The following is a 24,553-nucleotide window of genomic DNA, read 5'->3' on the forward strand; positions in this document are numbered from 1 at the left end:
GGGTCACCCGCACAGCACACAGGGACAACAGCAGGGTCACCCGCACAACGCACAGGGACAAAGCTCAGTCACTCCCTCAATGCTGTGCAGAGCTGCGTTATCCGGTGGGCTGAGGACTCTGACGGGGAAGGGTCACGTGCTTTGTCTTACACTGATTCCGCCCAGGCTGGTGCAAGAAGGCAAGCAGCAGCAAGTGGCTTTCACTGGCCAGTGGATAGACACAGGGATCTGATATCCTCTGGGTAAGGGTGGGGACCTCCTTTATTTTATATGGAGCTGTGGTGACAAAGCACCACTAGCAGGCAGGCCAACAGCCCACTTGGGATGCGGTGGTTACCTGGTTGTCAGGAAATGCCACTGTACTTCTCAGGAGACCCCTTACCTCATTTGCTGTGTTGTGCGTTCCCACGATTCGGATGAAGGATGCAGGCTGTCTTTCAAAAGTGACTGACTGCCAGGACCTGTGGGAAAACAACAATTTGCCTGGTTAGCTGGTCCTCTTGGCCCTGCTGACGGCAGCTCCTGTGCCAGGAGCTCCAATCTACGATGGGATAGGGCTGGAGAAGGGGCAGGGCTTCCCTACGATGTGACTGAAGGAAGCAATAAATGCAGCATCCCGTTTGGGCATCGGCCATCTTGCCAGAGAAGGCACCGTTACTGTCTGTTAACTGTGACGTAGGGTGCATAGCCATCAGGAAACAAAGTATGACTGTGGACATGTGTGCCTGGTGACAAGAATATGGCAAACGTACATAATCAAGGGTGGTGGGAGTTTATGACAGAGATGTCTTTGTCACAGAGTGGGCGGGGCTGGGCGGGCCTGCCTCACTGGGCTGCTGCTGGCATTGGCAGGTAAATTCAGCACGTGGCGAACCTGAGTCAGGGGTAGGGTGGCTGTCCCAGAAGCTGCTGGGAGGAGAGTTTTGAAACAGGATAGGGAGAGAGGCTGGGCAGAACAGGATGAGGCAGGTTCTATACTTGAGCTTGGAGATGCAGGGGTCACTTCTATGCCAGGGCTGGCCCCCAGGCAGGCAAAAGCATGGCAAGCCTCCAATCTTTGCTGCTTGCAGACACAGCCCCACAGGCATCCCTTCAGTACTGGCCCAGCTCTGGCGGCCTGTGGTCTCAGTGTTTTACTTTCTCCTCCTTCTCCCATGTGTTGTAGTCCTTTGGTGCACACACTCATGAGTGTGCATGCCCAGGGGTCAATGCCAGACTTCCTCTGTCGCCATCCACCTTACTGTCTGAGATGGCTTTCACTGTGCCTAGAGCTTGCCTTCTTCAGCCAGACTAGCTCAAGCTCCGGAACCCACCTGCCTCCTGCATTTCCTACAACATCCGTGCAGCTCAGGTGTGCACTGCTGTACCTGGGCTTTAAATGGGTGCTAGGACCCAAGCTCGGCTCCTCAAGGTCGAACGGCAAGCATGTCACCCACTGACTGTCACCATCATACCAGCTACAACCCAGACAGGCAGTTTAAAGACAATTCCTCCTCCTGTCTGGGCTGAGCTAGCTCACCTAGAAGCCACCGCACGTGCAGGGAGCCCTGCTCCTGGCCTGGCACTCCCTGGCTCGTGGGCATGCACTGTGCCTGCCAGCTCAGGTCCTATCGTCCACCACGCATGTGAGCAGCCCACGGCCGCGGCCGTGCCTCCTCCCACTGTAGAACTACCAGCTGCCGGGAAGCTGTTTCCTGTAATTGTCTAATTACCAAGTGATGCTAGCAACGGAAATGGATGGATCTGCAGTTTGTTTTTCCCCATTTGGTTTCAGGTGCTCCATCTTTCCTCTCACCGAGCGCCTCCCACTGAGCCAGACTCACTGCTGCCTGGACACCAGTCCTCTTAAGGTCATTAAAAAGTCATTACCATCCTGTGCACAAAGGTTCTGCCTCTGGAAGCAGGTTTTTGAAAACAGAGTAAGAAAAATTACTCTCTCTATAAAAACACTATTACTCAACGCATAAAGACAACTCACCTGCCCTCCCCCCACACACACCTCACTGCCCTGCTTCCCAGAGAGTGTGTATGTGTGTGTGTGGTGGGGGGGTCCTCACTTTCCTAGACCCTAAGCTCTCAGGGTGCCTGACGGATGGGGCACTGCACGTGGGTAGGAGGAGTCTGTATGGCTGTGGGGTCCCACAAGTGTGCCTGAGCCTAGCATCTAGGGGCTGTGCAAGGCACCAGAACCCTGGCCTCAGGTCTAAAGGAGGTTAGGGTACATGTTCCAGCTGGCCAGGAATGGGGATACACAAGCCGTAGCCTTCGTTGGGTTTGAGTCAGAGGATAGGGTGGGAGAGAGGCAGAGCACAGGGGACATTTCTAGGCCTGCACCTGTCATTGGTACAGAGATTTTGGGTTTAAGATAGATTATATGTAAACCCTCCCAGGCCTCAGAGAACACAGGGCTCCAAGCTTGTAGGCAGGCCTACTGTTGGGCCTGTGCCCCTGCCACAGCTCCTGAGTGAAGGCCTCTGAAGTGTCCTTGGCAGACAGGTGCCCTCTTCTCTTCCTTTTGGGCTTTTGTCTGGCCTGGGGCTCTGGGCAGGGCAGTGGCTGAGCAGGAGGGAGCCGGAGTTTGTGGAGTAAGAAGATTAGAAGGTCTCAATTTCATACCAATCCTCCATTACACTGCATTCGTATCTAATCACATCAGACTTCATTCCCACTAACACGGCCTGAGAGGTGAATATATCATCTCACTGCACCAGAACCAGACACCAATCCAGAGTGCAAAGTGGGAAGGAAGCCCACTCAGGGCACTCAGAGATGAACGCCCCACCCCACCCCTCACCAGCTTCCAGAGTGTTCACTAGACTTTGTCAAAATAACTTCTGTCAATAATCCCCATGAGGAAACGGAGTTTGGAGTGTCACTCGAGCCTTGTTTATAACTGCTGCATGACCCCAGAGGACACTGCTTGGAGTGAGATCTCATAGAAGCAAAAAATGCAGCACCATGATACCAGAGCAGCCAAGGCTGTGGCCATTGCCATAGGCTTCAGAGACAGCTGCTTCATGGCCACCTTCACACACTTCCTGAGCAGCACATCTCAGGAAGGGACAAGATGGCTCCCCCTAACCAGAGCCAGGATGATGGACAGCGATTCTTTCCAAGATTAAACCTTCACTTTGGAGGGAAGCTCTAAGTTCTATGGGACAGTCCATCCTCAGGAATGGTCCTTAAGCTCAGGAAGTGACCAACTCAAAGGCTTCAGGAAATCCCTGAAACTGAGCAGATTCAAAAGGTCCCTCTCTCCCTGAGTGTATAAAATCAGAAAGAACTAATCTGAGACACTTCCTGAGTAGAAGACTCGGCTGCCTGGAAGAGCCTGAGACCACCTCAGCTGTCTGGAAAGGACACTCTCCAACCTGCTGAGCTGCCCACTGGCTGTGTGGTAAACTCCAGGCTCCCAGCTTTGTGAGCTGGCAACCACTCTGGGGTGGGCTTTGGTGATGCAGCTGTCTTTGAGCCATTTCTGCTCCTGTAGTAACCCCAAATAAAACTCACTGGTTCACCATGTTGGCTTTGGTGGTGTCCTTACTTTGGTCTGCCATTGGTCCCCTGTCTGGGGTGAGGACACACTTGTTCCTGTGTCCCCAGGAACAGCATTGCATTATCTAGGCTTGGATGAAGGATCCGAACAGGAGCAATGGGCCAGAAAACAGATGTGCTCTTCACTTGAGATTTCCTAGAAATCAAAATCCAAGCCGGGTGGTGATGCCACACACCTTTAATCCCAGCACTAGGGAGGCTGAGACAGGCAGATTCCTGTGAGTCTGAGGCTAGCCTGGTCTACAGAAATAAGTTCTAGGACAGCCAGGGCTACACAGAGAAACCCCACCTTGAAAAAAAGAAAAGATTCTCTATTGCTCTGTTGGGACAGTGAGATGGTTCAGTGGGTGATGGTGCTTGCTGCTAAGCCTGCAACTCAGTAAGAGGAGGAACTCCTATAAACTCTCCACATGCACATGGGTGTAAGCAACACATGTATATGCGTGCGCACACACACATACACACACAGAGATATTGGCTGAAATAATTTCAAGAATATTTTGTGCCAACTTTGTCTATGTTTGGTAGTGTGCTATGAGGAACTACCAGAGGCCAAGAGGCAGGAAGACGCAAGAGTGTCCCCTGTGTTATCACAGGTGGTGTCTCCGGTACAGAGGCGTGCTGGCGACAGCAGTTCGGACAGCAGAGACTCAGTCTGGGTCCTGGAGCTACGGCACCTAGTTTTGAATCTTAGTTTGAAACTTCTTTGCTTTTTGAAACAGTGTCTCTCTGTGTAGTCCTGGCTGTCTTGGAACTTGTTATTTAGACCAGGCTGGCATTAAAGGTGTGCACCACCACTCCCAGCCTCAGTTTGGATTGCTCAGCCTGTCTGGGCCCTCGGTGTTCTCATCTACAAAGTGGGAATGCCAGCGGTCTAAGACATTTCTGTGTTAGCTTTTGCTAAGGGCTAAAGAAAGACGGAAGCGGGCAGCACAGAGCTTCCCTCCCTGTACCTGGTCAGTGAACTATCAAGTTCCGGCCTCTCGGTAACCAAGGCTGCTCCTCTCAGCACCCACTTCTCTGAGGCAGACAGGTGGCTAGGCTTCAGAGAATCGAAATGTATTTATGAATGCATTCTTGAGCATGAGCCTGCCGGGTGTCCAGGGGTCTGTGCACAGACAGTGTGGCCCGTATGGCACTTAGACCTTCACTGGGGTGGTTAACTGTCCCACAAACTAATTGAGAAGAATGCAAACCGCACCGTGGTCCCGACTCACAAACTGCTGTTCCAAAAACCCACTCATGACTTGTGCAACACAAAGCAATGTTTTCAATGAAACAGCTATAAATGTTGATGAGGTTCCCAGGCCCACCCACAAAACTCAAAACCAGGCTAAAAGACGACACACGAAGCTTTAGGAAGGGAAAGCGATGATGTTGGCACAGCGCTGACTAAACAAGTCAGAAAACAAGAGATTAAGACAATCTTTCTAAAGCCCCTGCTGAGGAGCGAGGATACAAACCATCACGAATATCAAGTCGGGGATCTAAGATGGGGCCCAGTGAGAGCCCATCAACATCGAAGTGTGGAGAGTGTGGGTCACTGCCACTCTGTCACCTGGCTCCTGACAGAAGCCTCTGGGAACAAGGCAGTGTCGTAAACCCTGTAGAGAGCTGAGGACACTGAGGTAGGACAGGATAAAGAAACTGGAATATTCTGGCTGCAGATTTACAGTCAACAACAGAACTAGGACCTAATCGTAATTAGTTTGTCTTTGTCCACCAAAGGGCACAATGACAAATTTTCAAGTGCCTTTGTGGTTGGAGCACTAGCTAACCCCTTGGTCTTATCTTGCTGGATATCACAGAGGTCTGAGCCATGCACTCATGTGCATACACACACACACACACACCCAGACACACACAGACACACACAGACACACAGACACGTCACTAGCCTGCTGGGAAGCTGAGTGCAGAGGGCTGGGCCTAGAAAGATCAGCCTACAGCAGGTGGAAGGATAGATGTATTCTCTGAACTCCTCGTCCTCCTTTCTCCATAGTAGAGGGTAGACCTCCACCTTTGCAGAAGATGCAGCTCCCTCTGAACAGAGGGGCTCTAGCTTCAGGGAACAGAGTGTGTGGGGGGGTCTAGCCTCTGGGGAATGACGGAGCAGAGGTGAATCCTTAGTGACCAGAAGTTGGGAGTAAATGCCCCAGTGGTGACACTCTGAGTCCCTGTCATGTCCTCTCCTGTCAGGCTCCTATAGTGTGGGCTTAGACATCAGCGGGAGACTGGACAGAAGACCTAGAATCCCTTCCTCATCTCCTCTTCCCTGTCCTTCCCTCCCCGGCCCTGAGAACACAGAACAGACCACAGACCCCCATCCTCTAGGAACTTGTATTCTTATGGTGCGACATACACCAGTTGATCCCAGTTAAAGATGAGCCACTGGCAAAATATAGCAGTGTGAGGAACTAAGGGGGCACTGTCCAGATGATACAGATGACTAGGGTCTTCCTGTAGAGGCAGCTGAGCCCCCACCCTGGATGGATGGAGAGGGTCATGCCCAGGTCAGAAAGCATCTTAGTAAGAAGCCACCAGGAAGCAGTGATGTGCTATCTGGGCTGAGGGGCAGGGGTCTCCCAGGGACACAGTAGACCCTGCCTGGTAACTGCGAATGTGTCCACAGAACCATCTGCAGACAGAACACTTCCAGCTAGCTTTCTCAGTGGAAGATGTTTAAAGGTGAACAATCTGTCAAGCACCAGCAGAAAAAGACTGAACATAAAGGCCGGAAGCAAACAGAGAAGAAAATGACCCAGAGGGTACAGATAAAACTTAATACGTACAACGAAACAGCCTCAGAGAAGATAAAGAAAGCATGATTCCCCTGAAATGATAAAATGATATGGAGAACCATTGAAAACAAGAAAATACTTCTGTAAATTAAGAACATCAGCTGAAATAAATAAACAAAAAGGTTAGAAGATTTAAGTGGAGGAAATTTCCCGGGCCAACGGGCAAAGAGCGGAAGGGAGGAGAACAGGAAAGCCACAATCCAGTCAGACGCTCCTGTGAGAGAGAACAGGAGCTACCAGCTAGGAGCTACCGTTAATCCGGGCTGCAGACACAGTGAAGCCATGGCTGAAGCAGGCAGTGGAGGGCGGAAGGTAACAGAGTAAATCCACACATTCCAAAGCAGGAAAATGGTTGATAATTTTGACAATGGAATTAAGAAATAGCAGAACACTATCAGGATTTCTTTAAAAAATAGTTAATATTTTTGCATGAGATTTTTACTATATGTACTATCTGTGTGCGTGTGTACCCGGTGCCTGCAGTAGCCAAAAGAGGGCATCAAACCCATTGGAAATTGAGTTCAAATGGTCTGAGCCACCATGGGGATGACAGAAACAGAATCTGGGTCCTCTGAATGAGTAGCCAGTGCTCTTCCGAACCATGTCTCTAGACGGAATCAATACGTTGGAAATGTGCGAGTGCAGACCAAAAGTAAGGGTTAGAAGGAATGTATGTGTTCACTGATTGTCACTGACCATGGGTGACACTGGACAAAGTAGGGTCAGGAGCGTTTGGCACACTACCAGAGGGAGAAGTGTGACTTCGGGGAGGCTGGACTGCCACTCTGAAAGCTGTGGGAGGCCCTAAGGAGCTGGCAGCACATTCTTGTCCCCACAAGGGAAACTGGCAGCTGGGAGCGGGACCGGGGAAAAGGGGGAGGGTACACATTTATTTCTCAGTCTCTGGAAGAAGATGGCAAGAGGAAGACAAAATCTTTTATTTTGAAGCTATTTTAAGATGCACTCTCTCTTTAAATATATCACCTTTTCAAAATAAGAACAGGAAAAGCAAAGCGCTGCCTTTGGGGAGAACCTGGGGTTAGGCGGGTGAGGAAGGGGACATTATTCCTGGGGCTCTAACTGAATGCAATAATTGTGTTCATGAATAATTTGATTGAAAATTTTAAAGACAAAACACAGTAAGCAGAACCAAGAGAGGCAGCTCAGGCGGCAGTGATGGGGACCAGGAAGGGCTGGCAGATTTATTTACAGCTTTGGAGAGAAGGGCTGGAAGGCAAACATGAACCTTTGGAAAAGATTCTTCAAAAGGGAGGAAATAAGAAAGGCTCTCCCCTGTCAACTGAGCTCCCGGCAGTGACAGTGGTGCCCTCTCCAAGTCCGATGGCACTGAGATGTGACAGGTATTAAGGCTGAGAGTGAGTGTGGGGACTCATGGGAGGGGTCTGTGACAGTTCTTTATGAGTGTGCCTCTTGTGCTGACCCTACAAGCTCCTGACAGCCGTCTACACAAGGCTCTTACTGTCTGGCTGTGTGATGGGCCAGGGCCACATTCATCTCTTTAGTCATATCTAAAGATGACCTATGGACCAGCAACGTGAGGGAGAGAGCACGTGCACACCCTGGGTGAAGCAGGAACCCGCCTGCTCCAATAGCCCTTCCCTGACCTGTGCCCACTGGCTTTCCAGAGGCAATGTTTGCAAGTCTGTCCTCCTCAGTGACAGCAAGCCCACATCTCTCAATCTGGAGAGCCCCAGGCCCGGCGTCGTGACACCATGTAACACTAATCCTCATGGGCAGGCCTGGGCCTAACCACAGTTCTGTTTTGTTTGACACTAGACCAAATGTAACAGCTATGTCACTGTCCAGACTAGCCATTCTGGCCTCCATCCGCTCTCCTTGTTTCTGTGTTCAACAACTGTTTATTCAGGGTCTTGTACCTGACAGGCTTGGGAAAACTGGGATGTATCTGTGTCACTCCCCTACAAACCCAAGGCAGCAGGAGACTGCACTCATCAGGACCCGTGCTGCCCACTGGAGAAGTCACACAGAGCTATTTTGCTCCTTTTCTAGGTACTTTAAAAGTTGACTTAGCATCATCCACTTGTAAATCAGGAGATGTCACATTAACACCGTCTTGAAACTCAGAAGATCCAGATCATGGCAACTGAGAAGAGTGCAGTGGACCCGGGACCTGGCCTCTGACGCCCTTCACCCTGGAGCCCGGGTGCTTCTCTCTCCTGCTCACAGTCACCTCAATGGGTTCAGATCTGACAGCAAGCACCAGGACTTAACACTTCTCAACAAAGAGTGTGCGTGTGTGTGCATGTGCAAGTCTCACGACACACACAGTGAGACTGGTAAAGACCTGTGACTGGCCTGGTCTTCAGTCTTGAGGCCTGCTTTGAAGCTGGGTTCCGCCAGGCCAGCCATTTGCTATCCTGCTCACGTATCAAAAGCCAATTCTAGCCGGGCAGTGGTGGCACATGCCTTTAATCCCAGAACTTGGAAGGCAGAGGCAGGCGGATTTCTGAGTTTGAGGCCAGCCTGGTCTACAGAGTGAGTTCCAGGACAGCCAGGTCTATACAGAGAAACTCTGTTTCAAAAAACCAAAAAAAAAAAAAAAAAAAAAAGCCAATTCTGCACCTAAACCAGGCCAACAAAAGCTGAGACTCTCAGGTGTGTGTGCTGTGTGTGTGTGTATGTGTGTATGTGTGTGGGTGTGTGGGTGTGTATGTATGGGGGGGTGTCTTTTACCCTCCTTAGGGTATTTCAATGTGTGGACAGGGTGTAGGGCTTCAGGAGGGACTGGTGCCCAGGGCAGAGAACAGGTACCCAGAACAAGGGGCAGCTGTGGTCCTCCTCCATGATGTCCCTCCAGGGAGTCCTAACCTTGGGTGAGTACCCAATGCCTTCTGCCTGGCAGACACACACATATTTAATATCCTAATGTAATATGGCCTTGGGTTTTACCTTCTCTGCTCAGACCATAATTTTCCTTTTTAGAGGAGTTTCCTCTCAAAGGAAAGGTCAGGACCCTCCTGCCAGCTCATCCTACCAACTTCACTTAAAGCTTCTAACGCCTGTGGCGGTTACAGAAAGACAGTGTCCAGGGACATTTGTGGAGTGTTTGAGTGAGCGTGGCGGGGGGGGGGGCTGTTTTCACTCTGTACATCTCAGCTGCCCACCCCAGCTCCCCACTCCCACTCTGCCGTGGAGCACTCCTTGATTCCCCTAAGGGGATGTGGTAATTGATGATTAGCATTCCAAAGCTTGGCTTACATCCTGCTAGCCCGTCATATTTAATTACATTTTAACTATATTCGTCTTCGATAATAGCACGAACATAATTTAGATAATTATCTCTCTCTCTCTCTTATTCTCTGACTCTGTCTGTCTCACTTAGAGCTCTCTGCTACAAAAATCACTTTCTGGGCTCAAACACACACACAGACTCGGGCTGAGTGCTCTCTCTCGTCTCTGCAGCCACAGCTGTGGGAGTGTGCGGTGAGCTGCAGGATTGCACAGGGGGAAGCAAAGTCCTGCTTCTGTCTGCACGTTCGTGTCTGTGCAAGACCGGTGGGTGTGCATGTGTGCACTTTGTGTGCTCATGCCTAGACAGAAGCTTCTGTGTGACACACACACACACAGAGGGGGTGTCTGCACAGCACCTTCTTGGTCTGGCATTTCTTTCTTACAAAGTTTAATGGCTTTCCTTACATCTTTCAGTTCTGAATAGGGTTTCTGCCACACGTTGGTCATGTGACGATTGCTCTGTGTCCTTGCCAATGAACTGCCTTTTCTAGAAGACTACCAGGTAAGAGGCAGAGATCAGAGATTCTCCCATGGACCATGGGGCTTCAACACACCAGTGCACATAAGTCCCAGGGCCTCTATCACGTCACAGACACCCGACTTCTCCCTAAAGCCTGGCCTTTCTTCCACTCACAGACCCAGGAGCTGTGAAGATGACCTCAGGAGCCTTGGTCCTTAGCTTTCTAGCAAAGCTAGGTTACAGTTAAGTTCTCTCTCAGATTCTTATGTCGCAAAGTTCAGCTATCTAACACGATTCTGAGCAAATGAGGGGAAAGGAATTCAGAAATAGCTACTATGGGGCTGGGGAGGCTCGGAAGGCAAAGCACTTGCCTCCTATGTGTGAGGGCCTGAGTTTGCGTCTCCAGAGCCCACATAAGGCACGAGGTGTGGCCTGCACTGTAATTCCAGTACTAGTGTGGCAGTCACAGGTAAAGTCTTGACCTCGCTGGCCAGCCAGTTTAGCCCATTTGGCAAAATTCCAGACCAGTGAAAGACTGTCTAAAATTACTGGTAGAGGGAACTTCAGGACCAATGCCTGAGGTGTTTGACTTCTACACGCAAGCACACATGTGCCTCTCATGTATACACAGCCACACGAAGGAAGAATCAGCATTTAAACTAGTCGTCTTTAGAGTTCAGGGTTGGAAACAAACCCCAAGGAACAATTTCCAAGGCACGGTGATGGAAGGGCGAGTTAGCACTCGTGCAGTCTGCAGCTTTGTCTACGTCCTTGGAGCTCAGGAAGACTCCAGGACATCTGGAGCTTGTGCTTAAAAGAGTCTCTTTGGCTTCAAACTTGCCTGATGTTGAAGGATTAACCATTTGCTGGTTCCCAACCTTCCTAACACTGTGACCCTTTAATACAGTTCCTCATGTTGTGGTGACCCCCTAATCATAAAATTATTTTTGTTGCTACTTTATAACTGTAATTTGCTACTGTAATAAATCATAATGTGACTATCTGTGTTGTCTCCATGTTGAGAACTACCACTGTTCTCCGTCCACAGAAGCTAAAACTCCTTTTTCCTCTAAAGAATACTACTACCAAGTAAATCTTACACTGTGGGGACAGTTAGGAACTGGACAGGAGTGTGTGCCATTAAAAACTAAGGAGACCTTTGGGAGCCCCAAATCCTACTTGTTCCTGGAAATAAATACTCAGAGTAGACCCCAGGAATCAGTCAATGTTAAGCTAACATGGTGGCACCAACAATGTTAGTGTGGCCTTTCTTCTGCTGTGTGCTGGCATAATCAACCCAGGAAGCTCAAATGCTGTGTCTGAGGCCAGGCCTTAGTTTATGAAGACGGTGTGTTGCTATCTACCCTGGGGCCTTGGATTACAGGTGTGTACCACCAGGTCTGGTTTTTCTCACAGGACTGCCCTGCAGATGACTGACAGGCAGAAGGCAAATCAGTGCTGTGTGGCATGGCCCTGGAGAAATGAGAACTCACTTGCGGTGGTGACTCGGAAGGCCATGGGGTCTTGTTTCTGGTATGGCCCTTCAAGCAGAGCAGAGTCCAGAAAGAACCCTCAGGCCGGATCTCCCACAAGACACAGGTAATGACATCTCTTCCTTAGCCATGACAGATAAGACAATTAGGACCTAGTGAGAGGTATGTCCACTCAAAAGGCCCTAGTGAGGCTACACTTTCTTTCATATGTGCAAGTCCCTACTGAGAACACACAACCACCAGCATCTGAGGTTGGAGAAGCATGGGGCAGGACATCTGGCTCAGGCCTGCGCAGGGTCCACACAGGTTCCCTTGCTTCACACTGCTCAGGAGGGAAAGGTCCAGGTTTGCTTCCTCTGTGCCTGGCTTAAGAGCATACAGGTCTGACTGAGAAACCCTGTCTTTAAAACAAACAAACAAACAAACAAACAAGAGATGAAATTAGCCTGAAACCTAGGAGCAGCCAGTGTCTCGGTCCCTACTGACCAGCGACAGCAGAAGATGCAGAGGTCCACACTTCTGCCAATAGCCTGTCCTCAAGTAGGAAAAGGGAAAGAGCAAATTCAGTCTGTTGCTGCCCAGCGAGGTTGCTGTCCTTGGCAAACAGTGTTCACCCCAGGTATTGATTGACTAAGTGAAGCTGTGCGTCCTTTAAAGAGGCTGCTGTCTCTATAGTGAGCCCTCTTCCTCTTCTTCCTCCTCTTCCTCCTCCTCCTCTTCCTCCTCTTCTTCTTCCTCCTCCTCTTCTTCCTCTTCCTTTTCCTCCTCTTCTTCCTCCCCTCCTCCCCCCTCCTCCTCCTCTTCCTCCGGCCCTGCACCACACCTGGTTGTCCCAGAGCACACTCCCTCCCAGACTCATGCTGGCAATGTGAGAGCCTGGGCAGAAGCCAATTTTCAAGTGTTACGAATGTGACTGTTTCATTTCCCGTGTCTTAAATACCAAAGGGATTTAGAGCACAGGGAGAACCAAGTGTCCTGAGTTTGGAGTTTTAAGATATAGGGCCACTTTTATGGAAATACGCGCTCCACAGCCCACGCCAAACAAAATCCTGCCGGAGCTGAGGAATCCCCCACCATACACCACACTAAGCGAGTAAGAGGCCTACTGAAAGTTTTACCAGGCCTTGTCACAATCAAAATGGATCAACTTTATACCTAAAAATTACACGAAGGCCCTGTGGGTATTCCAGATCCGATGACATGTGGTGCTCAGTACCTAATATGACAGATAGTAAAAACTTAAAAATAGACTCCCCTCTCAACCACCAAGGGCCCAGGAGTTTGCAGTTTGAACTGGTAAGAAATTGGGGGCACTGGGGAGAGAAAAAAAAGTCCATGGAGTGCAAGGACCGTTTCTCTGTGATGAGAAAACTATCTGTTTTAGCACAAAACCTCCCAGGATCAGCCTGGAGCCATTCAGTGAGCTGCCTCTCAGAATGCGGCACTGTAACGCAAAGGTGACAGTCTTCCAGGCAGGTCCCGTAAGAGCCCCTTCCCGACTGCTTAACTACCACATTCCGCACAGTTAAGGCAGGGTCTAGAATGTGAACAGACAGACAGAGGTTCTTCAACGAACTGGGGAGGGCAGCCTGGCCTGATTCTCAGGGAGACGTTCTCCTTTCTTTGCTTCATGGAGTGGGAGGCAGGTCCAAGCTTATGCCAATCACAACCTCTGTCCTGAGCTACACCTGTCTCTACTAACATATGTTCCCACTTCAACTTCGCCTTCCTTTCAAACACTTTATAGAAAACAAATGAAAAACACATTCATGCCTCTGTTTGGTGCGGCCGAGTTTCTGGACTCTTCCTTTGCTGTTAGATCTTCTGTGGACTGGTGGAGAGTTTGCCACGCTGTCCAGCATCTGGCTCAGAATCAGTCTGCTACTTCTTCCCTGGCTCCTGCTGGCACTGGCCTGACCACAGGTGAGAACTGGCTTCCCCCAAACTACCTCTGCTTGCACAAGCACCAGGGAAGGAAGCCTGCTGGTTCCCTATGAGTTTACAATACATCTAGACACGGAGGACAGGGGACAACCGAGCGTGCTAACAGTGAAGTTAAGCAACTGAAATGACTTGTGATGCAGAAGCCGATGCTGCTGTGGACTTAGCTAGGCACCTTGAGAAACTGACCGTATAGGTTAGAGGACCACATGATCCTCCCCTCCTCAGGTAGGTTACACAGGACACCTTGCTCTTTCTAAGAAATCCTGTCCCTCAGGCTGCCAACCTCAGAGACTCCCTCCCCGTGCATCTGCAAACTGAGGCTTCATTCATGTGTACATGTGTGGACCTGCATTTTTGTGTGGGCACCAAAATATGGTGTGATGTATTTCTCAACACCTGCTTTGACTCTGTTGATTCCCTCCACCAAGACATCACAAAATGGGTTCTTAAATGCTTCACAGTAAACAGATGGCCATGAGACACACAGAGATCTGGCTGCCTCTCTGGGTTTGTTCCAATCTGCCCCTGTTCTGCCTGGTGCCAGTCTCCTGCCCTAAGGGTCTGCAGAGTTGAAGGCAGGTGCCAAGAAGTCAACTTTCATTAAACAAGGTTAAAAGTCAGCCTTGGCACATGGAGATCTCCTGCAATAAAGCATTGCAAGGCTGCTGCTGGAGCTAACTCGGCTTATTTTTTCCGTATTATTTCTTGGAGAGGAAGGTTGCTGGGTGCAGGGGTGGGGGAGAAAACTGACCACTAACTCTTTCTGATTCTATTGTCAGGCTCTGAAATCAGATTGAGATCAGCTATTAATCTCAGGAAGCCGGCAGTGAGTGTGTGCAATAAATTTGTCAACAGTTTATGAATAAGCGCTCAGTCATGAGGGCTTACTGTCTGCCAACTCACCTTTTCCATGATATTTTCTATCTCTTGTATTTGGGAGCAGCTCAGAAAGAATATTATTTGTGTTCCTAGAGATCAGAACATAAAAAACTCTCAGAGTGATGGAGACATACAGGCAAGCACCATGTCTGCCTCTGGGCTCACTAAGCAAACCACTTGCCAACGCTTGAGTAAACAGCACTGGGGAACAGCAATCACTCTTGTGGGGCTGGGAGAGCACACGTCTCCTCAAAAGCTGCTAATGAAGGCCCTGTTAGTGCTGGATGACGTCAAATGTGCACATTGGCTTTCTGTCAAAGATTGTCAAATAGAGCTGTTGGTAATCACAGCTGGCAAGTTGTTTAGTCAATATTTTTGAAAAGTTCAACCAAGTGTGAGAAAGCACAAAGTAGACTTTCCTGAAGCTGCCGGATGACTTTGGTGGCTCTCCCTCTGTGATGGCTGTGTGCCATCAGGATCAGCGGGGCTGTGTGGGCCGTCCTGCAGGCCTGTGGGTGGGAGATACACAGATGGCTGCATTTCAGCTGTTCTGCAGCTTGACTGCTTTGCTCGTCCCCCAAGTCAGAAGAGGATGAGGGATTCTATACCTAGGAGGCTTTACACTATCAACACAGAATAAGACCCAGGCAGTCAAATCTCCACTGGTTCCTGAGATGACTCACTATACAGTGAACTGTGTGGAAGCCCTGGGTTCACAATGGATGCCTAGAACAGTAACTGCCTTCCAAAGGGACCCCATCCTGCTGCAGCCTGGAATTCCCACTGGCCTGGGATAGACCATTTGAACCTCAACGCTATGTATGTTCAGACGCCGCCCCAGGGCTCAGACTTGAGGGGTTCAATGTGGAGGCTGTGCTGGACACAGATGCATCCCCACCCTCAGACACAGGTGTGGACTACAGCCTGGGATTCCTATGTGTTCTTCTTTAAACTTCCTCCTGTCTAGCTGCATTTGATTCTTCTTATCCAAACCCCTGCAGTTCTCACAGGTAAAGGAGAAAAGCTGTGTTTCAGCCGAAGAGAATGCAGGTGATTGGAGGCTAGAGAAGAACAATGCAGGCGTGTCCCTAGCATGTCCCTAGCATGTCCCTAGCTGGGAGTGATGGCCTCGAGGCCACATTGTTGGTAGTTACTCTAGTCCACAACAGAAAGAAGGTAACATGTCCACAGGAGGAAGGCAGCAAGCTGAGGAATCTTCAGAGGTGTTGGGATCAGGAAATCAAAGGCCTTAGGAAGATCATTTTAGTGGCAGTGAAGCTGGGTGGCTGGCACGAAGGCAAGTCCTGGCTGAGGATGGCAGTCAGCAGACCCAGGGGCATCGGCTGGGAAGCGGCAGTGTGGGAAAGAGGGCAATCAGATTCAGTCTTCCTGGGTTTAGGCCCAGACTACAGCACCGAGCTGAGCCCAGTCCTGCAGGGCATCACCAGTGACAGGAGGTGTTACTGCTGTGGCTCCTACTATAGGTGTAAGGCACAGCTCTGTTGCTACCCATGTGTGTCCTTGAAGGATGTCCTGCATCTGCCGGCCCCAACTGACCCTCCCTTCCCTGTCAATTCTGCCCTAGGCCCTTCTGCCTTCAGTCTCTCTTTCCTGAGAATAGAGTGCAGGCAGGGGCATTGCTTACCCCACAGGGACATGGTCAGGAGGCCTGGGCCTGGGCCCTGCTCTGGTGGTTGGCTGGGTCCTGGGACCCAGAGGGTCTGGTTTTCACTTGTTCTTGGCATCACTACTCTATGGAGGCAGTAATCCTTCTGTCCTGACGACCAAGCCCACCCCAGGGCAGCACACTATTTTCTAACAGACCAGCATTTTAAGTTCTGAAGGACACAAAGGTCTGTGTCACATGGTATTTAATTTTTTCTTATACAATTCTTTAAGAACATAAAAATCACCCTAGCTTGGGGACTACACAAAGGAGACAGTGGCAACTCTGGCCCTGGCTCTACCCAACCCTGTACCCCAGGGAAGGTGACTTTTGCAGCCTCTCCTGGGCTGTAGCTGAGTTCCTGTTTGGTGTGTGTGTGTGAGACAGGTCTTGTGGTGTTAATACAAGCTGACTTGAGATTCGTGATGCTCCTGTCCCAGCTGATGGAATGCTGGGATACAGGAATGTGCCGTGCAGTCTGTTCCTGCATTCTGTCTCAAGCTGATGTTCCTGCCACGGTTAGCCAGAACTCTCCCTGAGCACCGGCCTCCAGGCTGTGCTCTTTCTAGAACAGCCCCTGACCGTGGCAGGCTTCCCTTCCCAGGACAGCTCATCTTGACTTTTGCCCCTGGGATACAGAGACTGTCCCAGGAGAGAGGCCCACATTATGTCTCCACTGTCCTGGTCTAGACTGCTGGCTACCAGGAGCCTTCAGCAGAAGAGTGTGTGGCAGGGCCAGACTCTGGCAAAAATGGAAGACACTATAGGGCAATTTCAGAAACACAGTGCTGGCTGTCTTCACCTAATGTTCCTTAATTTGAAATCTCAATTGATCAATAAACTGTGCTTCTTAGCACAGGAACCTAGTGACAGTTTCTTAATGGTAAAGGGCATTTTTTTTTTTATCAGGTTTGGGGAAGTCACCCCCCATGGAGCATGGCTTTAGATAGGCTGTCTGCTCTCACTCTGCACTGACATCAGTCTCCGGGGTGAGTGGCCCTCTGTACAGCATCTGAGATGATGCCTGGTTTGCCAAGAACAGTGAGACAGAGTGAGAGCGATGGGGGTTTACTGCTGCTTTGGTGCTTACTCTTCTTAGGCTAATTCTCTCTGCCAGGTTAGAACCCAGCTCCCCATCTGAACTTCATCCTTCCAATCTCATCGTGAAACCCCACCCAGGATTCTGGTGACCCCGCCCCTCACCTGTCATCTTACTGCACAACCCACAGCACGCTTTAGAGGTCATTAAGGATATGGAAAGGCAGTGGGGTGGGAGGGCTATGCACCTCAGTGAGCTCAGTATTCACACAAAGGATAAATGTAAACAGTGTGGACTGTCACCCAAACCACCAGCTAAACATTTACTTTGTCTTGCTGCACCTCGATGACCCAAATTTCACACTCCCTGCCATCCCCTGCCCGTCCTGAGTTCCTCTCCAGGGGCTGACAGCTAGACCCTCTTCGCTAATGTATTTTTAGTACGAAGTATACGATGATTTCCCATGTTGTTTAGTATGGTAATGTGGTATATCAGATGTATGAGTTGAAATGGCTGTCTGTGCTTAAAATAGCCAAGCACCTATGGCTCTGAGCTCACCGACTGTCAGGGTAATGACAGCACGGCACACAGTTTGGGATGTGCCTCTGGCAGGTGAACTGCCCGCAGGAAGCCGGGGGTATCTGGTAGTTGGTGTGAGGTGAGCAGCCCAGGACATACCTCCTCCCGTACTGTGGTTCCAAAGTCTGGTCTTTGCCAGCTCCATTACAAGCAGGGCAGGAAACTTTTGTACTGGAATTTACTACTGGCTCTCTCCTAAGCTACCTAAGGAAGGGGTGTCCCCTCTCGTGTTCTCAGTGGCATTTGCAGCTATCCTTTCTGTATGGTTTGACAATGTGCACTGTTCTGGCCAACAGGGATCTTTCCCTCAACCCTCATAAAGCTTTCCGTGTAGGACTCATTCAGAAAGGAGACGTGATAGTGCAGACTTACCACGAGGTGTCTGCCTTTAAAATGTGATTTAATGATGCTCATACTTATTCGCTGACATCTTTATAAAACTGTTAGTGTGGAAATATATTTGTCTTTTCGAAAGTAATTCTTCCTTTTACAAGTGTCGTGCAAAACAAAAGCCATACATTAAAACCACAGCAGCGAGAGGCACAGTGGTCTAATTATGCTGGGCTCTGTCACCCCAAGCTGAGCCCCGAATCTCCAGCTTCTGCTTGTGCCCCTGGGTGTGGCAGCACCTCTTCCTCTGCAGTTCCCCACCCGTGCACCAGGCTGTGTCAGAGCTGCTACTGTGTCCAGAGGGTAGAAGGCGGCTCTCAAAGTCACCCGGATGCGCTGGCGAAGTCAATAAACAAACTACTGATTATGATTTACCTCTGCTTTTCTTCCTACCTTAGCCTGGTTTATGAGCAGATCTTGTTGATTTAGCCTTTTAGCCAATTAGAACAGAAGGGCTGATTGACAGCACATGAATAAATACCACTTTACTGTTGGAGACAGAGTCCCTCTCCCCTATTAATCAGGCCTTCTGCCGGTGTTTAGGTAACATGATATTTATCATGCCTCTCTGTTACAGTCCCTTGGGGTGTCATTTCATGGCCTACCAGTAAAAACTTCACATTTACAGCAACTGCCCCTCTATTACTGTCGATAATATCTAATTGATATGTCAAACCTCCAAGGGATGCAGTAAATTGGAACACTGACTCCCAAAAGAAAATAAACTAGCAAACAGGTAAATCAGCACCTGTCTGCCTGTGGTTACTCAGTCATTTCCGTCCAAAGCCTCCCCACAGGAAGCCATCGCCACCATCTTGCCTTCCTGCCCAACATCACAGTGGGCCCTGAGCACAGCCAGGGCATGGATGAGAATCCAAATCCTCTTGCCTGGCTGGGCTGTAGGTGCCACAGGCGTTATGTGGGGTGGAGTGTATGTCGGACAAGAGCAATGAACCTGTCAGAATACGACGGCTTTTCTGAAGTCAGCCATGTTGTCAGAGCTGCGGTCTCATCTGCCTTCCAAACATCCCTACAGAGAGGGAGGACGCTCAGAAGAAATGAAGTCTGAGAAAGAACAGACGGGCTTGAGCACTTAGCAGGAATCAGATCCGTCTGACACTGAAACAGCATACGCCTCAGACACAGGACTTTTAGCTGCTCAGATAAGGCATCCTAATAAGATGCTTCAGAAGCATACTGACGAAGCCTTAGGAGAGGCCAACTGCACTGATAACCTGCCCCCTCACCCACTCAGCAAAAGATAACAGGCTTTGATAACAGACAAGGAGGTGGATTATACGGTACTGTGGAGCACAGGCAAGAGGGTTCTGTCTCTGTCTCTCAGAAACAGAAACATCCACCCCTTTCAATACGGTTTAAACTTACTTCCTTGAAAAATCACCAACTTGGGCAAGTCCACAGAAATGAAGTTCTGGTCCTGACTTGAAGGTCTGCACGACAAACAACTGAACATCACTCTCACGTCAACCCCAGGATGGCACCAACGACCCCCCCTTTAAACATCAGACAGGCTGAGAGCACCAAGTCTGTAGTCCCAGCACTTGGAAGGCAGAGAAAAGGGGATCATGAGCTTGCGGCTGGTCAGAGATGAGTCCTCCACAGGAGCTGGGGACTGGGCCTGGGTCAGCTGTGCCCTCTCCTACCCCGCACACGCTCAGCTTCAAGGCTTCTGCCAGATATCTTCTTGGACTCCCTTTGTTTTTTCTCTTCCCCTTTAAAAAGAAACGTGGTCACATCTGGCCCCATCAACTTCCTCAAGCCGTACTCTGCTCTTATCTGCCTTTGGCAATACTGACCAGGCTCACCGCCGTCCACAGCACTGATGGAAGGGGAGCTCCGTTAGAGGCTCAGGCCTGGTTCCCCCCACAGTGAACCCTGACGTCTCATGGCCTGTGCACACGTCTCCGTGCTGTCATCTCTTCTTGTCTACTGGCTCAGCTGTTAAGCCCTGAGCTCATGGTGCCCCATGAGAACCATACCTAATCTCAGCGGGGGCACAGACACACTTCTGGATGAGGGCCATCTCATTAAGAAGAGAAAGAGCAGGACCCTCCAAATCCACACCACTGCCTGGGGGAAGAGGATCCGTGGTGCAAAACCAGCGTTGAATGAAAATGCTCTAAAGCCGCCCACAGAGGCTTCCTAAAGAGTAGCAGCCATGCACACTCCATGTGTAAACAGAGCAATGGAGATGCTCTGCCTTCTGGGAAGTCAGTCAGGACTAGGTAACACAGAACTTGAAAGGTAAAGTGTAAAGGGAACAGCTAACAAAAGCCCAGGAGTATCAAGAGACAGGCCAGGCCCACAGCGCACTGAAGAGCAGTGGAGAGATGCTTCAAGCGGAGACCTATTACCCCACTTTGGATTTGCATGCTTATGCACTTCATTGGTTATCCAAACATGACTCAATGCAAAGCCTAAGCTTAACTCGGAGCTTGTCAGTGTGTCAGTGTGCCAGTGTGCCAGTGTGCCAGTGTGTCAGCATGCCAGTGGGCCCCACACTGTTTACAGGGCTTGGTCCTTAGAACACAACTGCAATTCTACCATCTAATTAGGCGAATTCACATATACAGGTCGGAAAGGCACATGGAGTATCAAGGAGTCACTCTCCAGTGGGACTGCAGCTGCTTACAGTGGATGATGCCTTAACGGGCTTTCCTGTGAGAGAGGAGCATGCTTCACCAGACAGGAGAGACTGTCCCAGGTGGGGCAGTCTGTGTCTTTTTTTTTTTTTTTTGGTTTTTCGAGACAGGGTTTCCCTGTGTAGCCCTGGCTATCCTGGAACTCACTCTGTAGACCAGGCTGACCTCGAACTCAGAAATCCGCCTGCCTCTGCCTCCCAAGTGCTGGGATTAAAGGTGTGCACCATCACTGCCCAGCAGTCTGTGTCTTTACAGCAACAATTTGAAGGGCAGAGGTGATCTGTTATGTCACATGCCCATCTCTTCTCCAGGGGCCCAAGGCCACCTGTCCCTTCTTCCACCACACCATGAGTAAGTGGAGAGTAGAGGAAAGGTATCAGCAGGTGCTGCCACCTCCTGCCGGATGGCGTGTCCTAGAGACTCTGAGGTTCCCCTGAAGATGCAGATGGCCAGGTGACAGCAAGAAAGCCAGGCACACAGAACCTAAAGGTGAAGGCTTGGTGTCTGGTAAAAATCCACGAGAATAAGATGCTCTGGGCTTAGCCTTTGCTCATGTCCGTCTCAGGAGCCAGTCCTGTGGTAACTGAATGATATTCCTATCGACCAGAGATTATAGAGGAGCTAGGAAGGTAAATATAAACAAGATGTGACCTCCAATTTCACGGGACTTCACGCCTAATGGGAAAGAAGTGTGTTAGTTATGAACAGCACTAACATTACAGACACAGAGCTGTGGCGAAGGCAGGAGCACAGCATGAGGACCACAGACACCAACTGCTTGGCTGGGAAGACTCACTCACAGGGACATCGGGGATTTCCTCCGAGATCCTGAGGCAAAGCTGGACTTGGAGGTCGGCACAGAACTAAAGACCCAGAACCACGTTCAACATTTCCTCTGCCAGCTATGACGGACACAAGTCTACAGAGGAGACTAGCCGTGGCTGTGCTGAGTGAGCACAGTCTACCGTGGGCCCTGACCTCTCTCTGTCACCGGGCTCCCGAGTCTGAGCCACCCTCAGGGTGTTCTGGCCCAGCGCTTAGTTCCTGGTACGCCTCCTAGTCCCTTAAAAACAACCTGTCCGACTTTGCCTTCTCTGAATTTCTGCTCCTTTGAGCTCCTAGGAACAGGACGTCACTGACTTCCAAAAAGACAGAGACATGATGACAACTAAAACGTGGCACCCGTGTACGGTAACTAATTATCAAACAGCTTTAAGATGGAGCAGGGGAGTGAGGGGTGTGAGTAGGCCTTCCCATCACACATGGAAGCATGCACTGCAGCTCTGCAGGAGGAGTCATGAGACCACGGTCATCAGGGCAGGAGTGGTTCCTGACAGCTGTGCTGTGTGGAACATGCACAGACCAGGAAGCATGGCGGAGCAGCCCACTCGCCCAAAGAGCATACAAGAGAAGGTCAAGGATCAAGAGTGATGTCAAGGCCTTGACTTTGGAAAACCAAGCATGAGGATGGTATGCAGACCATAATATACTCGAGTCATCGACTAAAAGGACAAAAACATAGTGACAAGAATGAACTGATGGGGCACGATGAAAGTGGAACACCTCAGGCACAGAAAGGCAAATGCTGCATGACATCCCTTCTGTGTGGGGCCAGAAGAGCTTGACCTCATGGAAGCAGAGGGGAGAGAGGACAGAGTGACAGGCTTGATGGGGACTATATCCTGGTATCCTAGGGGGCTGGTGGGGTGACTGCTGTTAATACTATTGCTTAGACTACCTCAAAATAACTAGAAGAAAAAGCTGTTTTCATGCTCCCAGTATCAAATGATAAGTGCTTGAGGTATAAGCATGCTAAACACCCAGATTTTATCAGTATATAATACGTAAGCTTTAGGGATACTGCACTGTACCCGATCATATCCATTCAAAAGCAACTCACTCTGCTTCCTGGCCACCAGGAGGTGAGCAGCTTAGCTCTACCATCTGTTCACTGTCATGCTGTTCTTTCTTTCCTACCTTTGGTCCCAAAGCGATGGCCCTTGCTGACCACAAACTGAAACCTCTCAAACTGTGAGCCAAAAATGAGCCCCTCCTTAAAACAAGTTCCCCACATATCTCAATCTGGATTAAAAAAAGACTTAAACCTTGTATTGCTTGATCAGATATAGGGTATACATACACACATGGTCTCGGTCTCTCTCTCTCTCTCTCTCTCTCTCTCTCTCTCTCTCTCTCTCTCTCTCTCTTTCTCTCACAGACACACACACACACACACACACACACACACACAGACACACACAGACACACACACAGAGACACACAAAACACAGCACAGCATCCTCAGCATCCTCTCCCCTGGTTCAAGAGACTTCTAGAGCCACTTGTGGTACCATGGGGATCCAATTAACCACGGTCCTTTACAAACATTAAAAACCTAGTAAGACATGAAACACACTGCTGTGGCCTATCAAAGACGAGCCTGCAGCTGACAGAGAAGCCCCAACTAAAACAAAGAGCCGAAGACAGCAGGCTGGCTTGGGAAGCAATCGACTTAGTAACCACAGTTTGACCCAGGATTTTACAGCTCAGACAGAGGTTGGGCCAAGGTGAGGGTTACCACTTAACAAGTGTGCCCCAGAGTGGGTCTTGTCAGCCTGTGTCTCTCTGGTGAAAGGCCCCTTAACAGGGGGAACAGGGGTTCTGCTACAAGGAGATGCAGAAAAAAATCCTTTCAAGTTTACTGAGCACTCTGGGATTTGGGTTTTCTCCAAATGAGGCCACTTCGGGGCTTTGCATTTTCAAGTCCTAGCAGCAGGGCATCAGTGCTGCCACTCGGTAGTGTTTAGGGACGCGTGTTTACCTGGAGACTGGCAGAGGACATCCCTCTGCTGCTGCATCTTAGTTCCATGTTCCTCAGGTTCTTCCTAGGGGTTTTTAAAGGCCTTACACCATGAGCCTTTCAAGACCAGCTGGGGCTGGGGCCCCGCACAGAGCATTTTGACCATGACACCTGCTCAAGGTCGAGGCTCCAGGTCTAGGGACAAGCGAGGTATCAGTTTCCTCTGTGTTTGCAACTCCTACTGCTGATACAGTTCTGTGAGGGTGAGCAGAAAAGGCAGCGTGGGGCGTGGGGCGTGGGGTGTAGGAGCTGTGGCACCTCATGCTCTTTATCAGCAGACACACAACAGAAGAGCAGGCTCGCTCACTCGAAGTGGGCACTTGCAGATGAGGTGTGGACTTTGCTCTGAAGGTACTTCTCTGTTTTAGGGTCTACAGGGAATCTCTGCACCTTGGGTTGTGCTGTAAGCCTAAAACTGTTTTTAAAGTCTCTAAAAAAAAAAAAAAAGTGTTAACACATTAGATCTTGTTTTACTTTTTAAAAAGACAAGGCTTTACTCTGTAGTCCAGGTTGACTTGGACTCACTATGTAGCTGAGGCTAACCTGAAAGTTAAGATCCTCTCTCTTGCCTCTGCCTTCTGAGCATGGGATTATAGGAGGGGTTACTATTACCTGCTTAGCTCACATAACCAGACAATCACCAGCAAAGAGGGCTGCTCCGGAAACATGCAGGAATGTGAGGAATAAATCTGGTGCTTACCTCCAGGATTACCACACAGAATTAGGATCCTGGCCCGCCCCTCATGGTGGCTTTTCACATACTTAAAGCTAATGATCACAACACTTTGGGGGATTTGCCTGGATCTTAGATTATTCCTGAACTCTTGTCTGGCCACCTTCCTGTTGCTCTCTAAGTGTGGACACGCGTTTCCAGGTGTGTCCTAACCAACACCCAGGGCCAACAGGAAGACCATAAGGTTGCATAAACACCATGTTACCCAGGGTTTGTGG

The 24,553-nt window shown here is 49.9% G+C and overlaps 1 protein-coding gene across 2 annotated transcripts in view; it reads right to left on the minus strand.

The window, feature by feature from the left end:
• Btbd9 (BTB domain containing 9) overlaps positions 1 to 24,553 on the minus strand; it is a 354,330-nt gene that overhangs the window by 13,531 nt on the left and 316,246 nt on the right. For both annotated transcript variants that reach the window (XM_028767910.1, XM_028767911.1), the window contains one exon: positions 383 to 461. In XM_028767910.1, coding sequence (XP_028623743.1) covers positions 383 to 461 — 79 coding nt within the window. The remainder of the gene's footprint in view (positions 1 to 382; positions 462 to 24,553) is intronic.

This window comes from Grammomys surdaster, unplaced genomic scaffold (genome assembly GCF_004785775.1).
Source record: "Grammomys surdaster isolate TR1022 unplaced genomic scaffold, NIH_TR_1.0 183, whole genome shotgun sequence".
Lineage (NCBI taxonomy): Eukaryota > Metazoa > Chordata > Mammalia > Rodentia > Muridae > Grammomys > Grammomys surdaster.